This window comes from Phoxinus phoxinus (assembly GCF_949152265.1).
Source record: "Phoxinus phoxinus genome assembly, chromosome: 19".
NCBI classification, from domain to species: domain Eukaryota; kingdom Metazoa; phylum Chordata; class Actinopteri; order Cypriniformes; family Leuciscidae; genus Phoxinus; species Phoxinus phoxinus.
Window position 1 is genome coordinate 3,416,173 of NC_136894.1, and position 9,823 is coordinate 3,425,995.

The following is a 9,823-nucleotide window of genomic DNA, read 5'->3' on the forward strand; positions in this document are numbered from 1 at the left end:
GTCCTTATTGAAATGGGGGAAAAATAAATTGGCCACATGTTGTTCTTCATCATTTCTATTGGACGGCTGCTATATGAAAACTGTGGATGTGTATCAGATGGCCTCCTCAATATAAACAGACCTCTCTCTGTGTGTGTGTGTGTGTGTGTGTGTGTGTGTGTGTGTGTGTGTGTGTGTGTGTGTGTGTGTGTGTGTGTGGAGTCAATATCTGAAATAAAAAGTCCTTTTGGGGAACATTTTTTGGCCCCCATTAAGAAAAAGGTTTATAAATCATATAAGTGATATTTAAATATAAAAAGGGGCTTTAGTGTAAGGGGAGAGAATATACAGTTTGTAGCCTATAATCATTATGTCCCCATAAAACATCAAACCACAATGTGTGTGTGTGTGTGTGTGTGTGTGTGTGTGTGTGTGTGTGTGTGTGTGTGTGTGTGTGTGTGTGTGTGTGTGTGTGTGTGTGTGTGTGTGTGTGTGTGTGTGTGTGTTTCTTTCTGTGCGTTACCGGGGAGACGCGCTTGCAGGATGCGGAGTATCCGGTAACGCGCTCGTAGCTTTTCCAAAAGATGCGTGTTCTCGATATCCCCGTGTTACCTCATGTCTGACTGAACACTGGCTGTGTGCGCACTGTCCGATGCACTGTGCTTTAAACTCAGCGCTGTTTTAAACTTTCGCGATTCCTCAAGGACACCGATATGCTTGTTTAGAGGTGCGCGTTGATTTCATCATCCTTACAGACTTTTTTTAACCTTTTTGTAACGCCACCGGACATCTGGGACAGTATGAGCAGTGAGTCAGACTCACGGGTTTATATCTGCATTATTGCTGATGAAACTGCGCGCTGTGGAACAGAATGACCCCGGTGTGGAACCAGCGACCGGGGCGAGAGCCACCGAGACCCAGATGGGGACTGACAGGCGAGTTCAAATGATTCATTAATAAATACATTAAGAGAATAGGACAATGACTAAAAGTTTAACTAGGTCAATTAACCAGTCCACAGTTGCAGAATCTCCGTAACGAGTATCATATGTCGCTATGATTCTTATGATGAATAAACAAACGAAATAATATGATATAATTATTATTAGGCTACTTAGATAAATAGCCTAACATTATTGATATAATATTCTTTTTTTTTTTACTGTATTTTTATTGAAGAATTTTCAAGGTTTCAACATCAAGAAAGGCAGAAAAAAAAAAAAAAAAAAAAAAAAAAAAAAAAAACAAAGAGAGAACAATAGAACAGAGGATATCCTAAGCATTCTGTTAAGGGGCAAGCATAGTTTAACATAATAATCATTGATTGTTTACATTACAGTACTCAATCCATTTTTCCCAGTATTTTAGAAATAAGTCCTTTTTAAGCCTCAAAATTAAAGTCATTTCTTCCATATTATATATTTCCTTAACTATTTCCATCCATTCTTCAAGTAAGGGGGTGTCAGGCTTATACCAATTCCTTGTAATACTCTTCTTACATGCTACACTCAATATATTAACAAGATACATATCTTCTTTCAACACAGATTGTGTATTATTTCCCAGATACAGTGTATTGAAATTTCTTGTTATTTTATAACCTAAAATCTTTTGGATCTCCATCCACACCATGTTCCAGAAAGGTAGTATTTTTGGACAACTCCAGAATATGTGAAAATGGTCAACATCAGTATGCCCACATAACCTCCAGCATATTTGTGGTGTACATAATTGTTTACTTTTGATTCTGGGGGTAATAAAATAACGCACTAAATTTTTCCATGCAAACTCTTTCCATCTCTGCGAATAGGTAATCGTATGTTGTGTCTTGCAAGCAAAATACCATATTGATATAATATTCTAATGTTATTAATAAATGTATATTTTTCCAAGCATGATTTTTTTTTAACGTAATTAAATTTAGATTTATTCATGCATATAGTTACGTTTCACAGTGGCTTTTCTTTGGTAACAGTCCTTCCAGAAGATCTTTCTTAGTGACTTAAAAGTGAAATAGCATCTTTGAGTGTTTTTGGTGTTCAATTTCTTAATGCCTCCTGCATCCTTAAAGACGTCAGACATGTGTTTAGTGCATGCATGAAGAAAGAAAGAAAGAAAGAAAGAAAGAAAGAAAGAAAGAAAGAAAGAAAGAAAGAAAGAAAGAAAGAAAGAAAGAAAGAAAGAAAGAAAGAAAGAAAACAAGCTGCGCAAGCTGAGTAAAGTGATCCGACATGATCAGATTTGATCCTTTTCCGTTACCCCTGGAGCATGCGGTGCAATTTGAGAATCTGCATGTCTCGGCATTGCTCCTCAATACACACCTGCTCTCAATTATTAATGTTGCACACTTCCTCTTTAATTCGCCTGTATAAGCTTTTTTTCTGCTCCAAAATCTGATCGGGCAATTTTAAACGTGCTGCGTTTTTGATGAACAAAGCATATATCTGTGGACGAGTCGCTCTACTAACAAATTGCATCCTAACAATACATGTTTGTGTTCCAGATCAAAGGATTAAACTGCCAAAATGCCCAAACGTTGCCCCTCGGCAACCTCTACCCTCGTACCTGCACAGATCCAGACCCCGAAGGCCCCTGACAGACTTTGGGCCTTCGGGAAGCCCCGTGTGTCATTGGGAGGAGGCAGGAGTCTCCAGAGCGAGTGGTTATCATGCGAGGCACGCAGAATCAAGCCCTGTGCGCCCGCGGATCGTGAGCGTGGTGCGAGCGAGTGGACAGGACAGCGTGAGGAAGATCTCGCTGCTGTTAAACCGGCGCGCTGTGCAGACCTTCGAGCAGCTCGTGGCAGATGTGTCCGAGGCGCTGGGCTTCCCCTGCTGGAACAACGCTCGAATACGACGCCTCTTTAGCCCTTCTGGCCGAGAGATACAAAGCCTCACTGACTTCTTCCGCTTCGATCACGCTTTCCTGGCCTTCGGAAACACCCGCCCGTCGCTTGAGGATATCAGTGCAGCTCTGGATGAGCTCTATCCGGAAAACCCCGGACACTGCGAACACCTACTGAGGGTTTGGGAGCGTATCCTGAGACCCAAGGCCACTAAAGCGGACAGTGGTTTCCACGATGACGATCCTGAGGTGTCCTGTGATCATCAGGTGAACCAACCACCGGTCAACAACCTGCAGCCGGTTGGAAGGCAAAAGCTGAAGAGAGAAAGGCAAAGAGAGCTATGGAGGAGGAAAGCTGACCTGCTGAAAGAAGACGAGAAGGAGCCGAAGAAAGAGGAAAGAAAGAGAGACGCTGTTTTCTGCCGGAGCTGTCGAGGATGCGTCCCTCCTATTCCTCCGATCAGAAGCAGTCGAAGTTCTCAACCGGACAGGACGAATAACCCCAGTAATAAAAGTGGTACATCTCAAAACAATATGGTTTCTTTGGCACAGCATAGACCGCTGAAAGCAGATAAGCATGTTGCCAATATGAAATCAACCCCATCTGCTCCACAAAACGCTCTTAACTTAGAGATAATAACAGAGCGGGACATTGATAAGCAGGAGACAGTGGATCAGGAGGACTTGCAGGGTAACGTCCCACCGGACGGTGCAGAGCTATCTCTGGAGGACATCGAGCGCTGCTACGACATGGGTCGAGTGGTGGGAGACGGGAACTTTGCGGTGGTCAGAGAGTGCCGTGTGAAAGGCCTGGAGGAAACCTTCGCCATGAAGATTGTGGACAACGCTAAGCTGCAGGGACGCGGTCACATGATCCAGAATGAGATCGCTCTGCTGCGCAGTCTGGAACATCCCCGGCTCATCCAGCTGTTTCGTTCTCATCACACGGACACACACGTTTACCTGCTGATGGAGCTGGTCGCCGGCGGAGACCTGTTCGACGCCATCACTCAGAGCGGCAGGTTTACTGAGCCGAGAGCTGCACGCATGATCACAGATATCAGTCAGGCTCTGGAATACATCCACAACAAGAGCATTGCACATCGAGACATCAAACCTGAAAACCTGCTGGTAAGTGATGAGAGTTACTCAAATTCAGTCTTAAAGGGATAGTTCACTTTGAAATTAAATTTTGGTATGTTTTAGCTTACCTGAAGTGCATCCAAGATGTAGGTGTCTTTGTCTCCGCAGTAGTTTCAATTTTTATATTTTTAGGTCAAACCGTTCTTGTCTGTCAGTCATATAATCCAGGTCTATAGGCACTGTCTCCAAAAGCATGCAGAGAAAAGTCCAAATTTAAAAATTCCCCATCGTAAGTACACATTGATGGCCTAAGACACGAAACAAGCGGTTTGTGTGATAAAACGAACAGTATTTATATCGTTTTTATTTCTTTTACACAACGACGTCCAAGTGATCTGTTTACACCGGATTTCTTCCCTCGGAAACTAATCTAACCGCCTTCGATTGGACGTTGCATTTTTAAACTCAGCAGAAACGCGTGTGATTGGCTGTACGGCTCAACGTGTGCCTTTGATTGACCTGAACAATGAAGTGAGTCGTGTGTCAAGATAATAGGCTTACAAATTGGGAATAAGTGAAAACTCAACACTTAGGCCATCAATGTGCACTTGCGATGGGGAATTTTTTTAATTGGACTTTTCTCTACATGCTATTAGAGACAGTACCTATATACCTGCTTTATATGACTGACAGACAAGAACAGTTTGACCTAAAAATATCAAAATTGAAACTACTGCGGAGACAAAGACACCTACATCTTGGATGCACTTCAGGTAAGCTAAAACGTACCAACATTTTATTTCAAAGTGAACTATCCCTTTAAGGCCCGTTCACCCCAAGGACGATAATGATAAAGTTATAAAAAAATCGTTCTAAAGAAGAATAGCAGTCCACACCACAACTATAAGATATAAGAGATGAGAGTTACTCAAAATGTGACCCTGGATCACAAAACCAGTCATAAGTCGCACGGGTATATTTGTGGCAATAGCCAACAATACATTGTATGGGTCAAAATTATCGATTTTTTTAATGCCAAAAATCATTAGGATATTAAGTAAAGATCATGTTCCATGAAGATATTTAGTAAATTTCCTACAGTAAATATATAAAAAAAATATTTTTGTGAGTGAATGCAGCACAATTGCGAACATAAATGCACAACTTTAAAGGAAATTTTCTCAATGTTTCGATTTGTTTGCACCCTCAGATTCCAGATTTTCAATAGTTGTATCTCGACCAAATATTGTCCTATCCTAACAAACCATACATCAATGGAAAGCTAATTTACTTATTTATTCAGCTTTCAGATTATGTATAAATCTCAATTTAAAAAAATTGACCTATGTGACTGGTTTTGTGGTCCAGGGTCTTATAAGGCCCGTTCACATCAAGGTCGATAATGATAAAGTTCTAAAAATCATTTTAAAGAAGAATAGCAGTCCACACCATAACTATAACGATCACAGCACAGGGAAACAACAATATCGTTGGAATCACGTACAGAACATTTCTTCTAGCTGATTAATGATAAAAACATTGACAGCCAATCAGAATCCACCCTGCTTTAAAGAGCTCGAGCACTCAACAGAACGTTATTGTCCGCTTGTGAGGACGCTGCAATTTTGTGGCCTGTCTCTTTAAATGCGGGTGCTCTTTAAAGCAGGATGGATTCTGATTGGCTGCCAATGTTTACATCTTTCATCAGCTGGAAAAAAAATCGTTCTGAAAGCGATTCCAAATACATTGTTCCTCTGTGTCGTTATCATTATAGTTGTGGTGTGGACACCGCTATTCTTTCAATTTAGAACGATCTTTAAAACACAATATTTCTAGATATTGTTATAGTTATCTATATTCCGTTTTAGTCAATTGTATTATTTATTTAGTTCTATACATAACTTTAATCATTATTATTTTAGCTTTCATTCTAGTCACTCAACTTAAAATCATCATAAACTTATTAATTTCAGTTAGCTGCCAAGCCAACATTTCTAATTTTAGTTTTTTTTTTAAATAGTTTTAGTTATAAATGTTAAGCATTATTTCATAGACTACCAACCATTTAAACAATATAATAATAAAAAATTAAAAAATTTATTATAACCAAATAATATAACATTAAATACAACAACATTTACTTAAATGAGTGAAAAACATAATAAATAGGACAGGGAACGGGAACAGGTGAATAGTTATTAATCTGTTTATTTACATAAAACATCCGAACGAACCGATTCAATAGAATGAATCGGATTTCCAACACTACAAGGACCGGTTAAGACGAACCGATCTTAAACAGATTCATTACAACAGATTCAGTAGCAGTAGGCTACTCTACAACCATGTAGTATTGTATTGGACATGTATTTAAAAACGGTGATCAATACAACATCCAGCTGATATCATCTTTTTAATCTTTAATAGGTACAGCGGCATGGCAATGGAAGTCTGAATCTGAAGCTGGCAGATTTTGGCTTAGCCATGGTGGTAACGGAGCCAGTGTTCACAGTTTGTGGCACACCTACATATGTTGCTCCAGAGATACTTGCTGAGACAGGTAAAGTCTACTCTGAACCACAATAATTAGACACAAAAAACCTGAGCTACAGCTCTGTGATCAGCTGTCTATGTGTATATCTGAATAGGTTACGGTGTCGGAGTGGATGTTTGGGCGATGGGTGTAATACTGTTTGTGCTGCTCAGTGGCTTTCCTCCGTTCCGCAGTCCAGATCGCAATCAAGAGGAACTATTCCGTCTCATCCAGAAGGGAGAAGTCCACTTTCTGTCCCCATACTGGGATAACGTGTCCGAGGGTGAGATCTTGAACTCCAACATTTGACCCCCTATACATATAAAGACATTTAAGTTTTAGTTCACAACAAAATTAAAAAGCTGTCATCATTTACTCAATCTCATGCGGTTTCAAACTCATATCATGTTCTTTCTTCAAAGATGCTCCATTCGTGCACTATATGTGACCCTGGACCACAAAACCATGGGTCAATTTTTTAAAATTGAGATTTATACATCAACTGAAAGCTGAATAAATAATCTTTTCATTGATGTATGGTTTGTTTGATAGGACAATATTTGGTCGAGATACAACTATTAAAAATCTGGAATCTGAGGGTGCAAAAAAATCGAAACATTGAGAAAATCTCCTTTAAAGTTGTTCATTTATGTTCGCGATTGTGCTGCATTCACTCACAAAAATACATGTTTTATATATTTACGGTAGGAAATTTACTAAATATCTTCATGGAACATGATCTTTACTTAATATCCTAATGATTTTTGGCATAAAAAAAACACGATAATTTTGACCCATACAATTTATTGTTGGCTATTGCCACAAATATACCCGTGTGACTTATGACTGGTTTTGTGATCCAGGGTCACATGGTGGAGTAAATGAGAGAATTTAGTTTTTGGTCGAACCATTCCTGTAAACCCTTCAGATCTGCTGTAATTTAGATGCTGTGATCTAAACACATGACAGGTGTTGATGTGTGTTTTCCAGGGGCTAAAGCTCTAGTCAGGGCTCTGCTGGAGGTCAACCCGAATAGACGTTTAACAGCGAGTCAAACCCTGCAGCAGGACTGGCTTCAGCATGCAGAAGCACAGATAGACCATCAGGGGGCGGCGAAGGCCACTCACACCACAGCTGAGAGCCAGAGACTAAACAGACAGCTGGAAATTAATACGAGAGATTCTCACAGACCAGAGATGTTGGCCGAGAAATTTCATGCGGCACAAATTCACGAGAACATACTGAACAATAACTATGAACCAGATATCAACGCACATGACAGAAACCAGGAGATTGAAGAGATTAAAAACATGATGAGCAACCAGAAATATTCATCCCATGCGGAAAACACCACAACAAACATTCAAACTACCACAGATCAGCACGTACCTGAGAAACCAGATCTGACTCAAAACAAGAGTATTCTGCTGAGGAATGAGTTAGTTAAAGGGAATAGCCAATGATATATGAAAAGACCAAAAGAGTCTGACAACACAGGCCATGTGAGTGTGAAAAAGAGGAACGGTACGACTGACAACATTTAACACCATGATACAAAAACATTTAGTGTCTTCTCTCTCTCTCTCAACCTACACACACACACACACACACACACACACACCTACCGGTAATCACCAGGTGAAATCTGCGCTGATTTCCACATTTCTGCACTCAAGGAAGCGTAGGCATTTTGTTTTATAAACACTTTTTTAGTTAAACTGGTTGAAACTCTTCACATCCTGATAGCAATCCATAATAGTGGTCTCAATATGAAAACATGTGCATTATATATCTTCTGTGGAAGTCAAAAAATATTAATCTTAAAAATATTAATGCTTTCAAAGCTAGATTTCAAACTCATAAATTGCCTACTCTACCGTTAAATGAGTGCACTCTTCTTGCTATAATTCTCATTATAAAATAGTTATCTTGTATTATAATCCAATATTTAAAAAACAAATACGAATTCAGTGTTTATTCTGTGTGGGGCCTAGAGGTCACTAATGAAATGACCCAGGACATTATTACACATTATTATTATTATAAAAAATATTATCTGATAAGAGAAAGAAGGGCTATTTATGTTTTATTTTAATGTTGTTTTTGTATGTGCGAGTCTATTATTTTACATTTTCTTCTTGATCTGTGTCTAAAAGAGAGACTGCATAAAAGAAACCGTAAACAAGAAACATTTCAATAAGGAAGGACTAGTTTTGTTTTTTAAGAAGTATCAGTCAAGCTCGGCCTCTATTACTTGAGTGCCAATGTGTGTGGAAATGTTAGTTGGGCAGACTAGCTAGCTAAAAATATTTAGTATTGTTTGTCTTCCAGTGTTTCATTTCATAAAACGTCTTTTTAAGCATTTTCTGTTAATGTTATTTTTGTTAATGTTATTTTGAAACATTATGAGTACTGTGTAAATGTTTTAGACTGTAGGATTTGAACTTTACTAGCTGTTTGGATACACGTTTCTATCATTTGGACAGTAAAATAATGTTTTTATGATGCTAAAATGTCTATTAATCTTTGTTTGGTTGACGTTTTAATTTATTTTCTCTGTAATTACAAAATTACACCCTTTTACAAGACACAAGGCCTTTATATCGCCAAAAATGAATAATAATTCAGATTTTTAAAAGACTAATGCATACAAATAATATTCATATTTTTGTTGACAGAACAGTTTATCAACCTATATAACCGGCCTGATCCGGCTGAAGCACATATGATGATAATTACTCATGATTACTTATGATGATCAATAAATACATTTTCATTATCATCATCATTATGGTAAGATATGAAATACCAAGTGTTCAGAGGTAATAATTAATGAAGAAAGCCCTTGTCCTTGTCAGGTGACTTTATTCCTTCAACCTTCATTGTAAATGTAAATTTTAAGTGTACTTAAGATAGGTATGATGTGCATAAAACACTATTAATCTCAGTCAAATTAATACCATCTTTATTACACTGTTATATGCACATTTATTAATATATATTTTATAGTATTCAGTATATAATCAGGATCAGGAAACACACTCCCATCCCCCCATTCAACACAAAGCTTATTCAGGTTGAGGAAACTAGACTGACAGCTGTCTTGCCCAAACCAGTCCATCATAGACCGCGACATTTGATTGGCTGAGGCCATTCCCCCTCCCCCAGGGGTCACTCTGATTTCGGGTATAAAAAATAAATAAATCACTTCAAATGGTGAAAAAAATTAAAAGAGATTATAAAGCAGCTTAAAATGTGTAACATGTTTTTAAAAACCGATGTATCCGATAAAAATAAAAAAAAAGGATTCTTCCATTCATTATTCTGTCAAGTATAATAATTTAAATGAATGACAACCCACGATGACGTTGCCATTTTGTCGCA

At 38.5% G+C, this 9,823-nt stretch overlaps 1 protein-coding gene across 1 annotated transcript; it reads left to right on the forward strand.

The window, feature by feature from the left end:
- The first annotated feature begins 513 nt into the window (after nucleotides 1–513).
- dclk3 (doublecortin-like kinase 3) lies at nucleotides 514–8,952 on the forward strand. Its single transcript, XM_079590242.1, has 5 exons — nucleotides 514–914; nucleotides 2,483–3,954; nucleotides 6,334–6,466; nucleotides 6,555–6,722; nucleotides 7,430–8,952. The coding sequence occupies exons 1-5, from the start codon at nucleotides 851–853 to the stop codon at nucleotides 7,900–7,902; spliced, it is 2,310 nt and encodes a 769-aa protein (XP_079446368.1). The 5' UTR covers nucleotides 514–850; the 3' UTR covers nucleotides 7,903–8,952.
- Nucleotides 8,953–9,823: the final 871 nt, after the last annotated feature.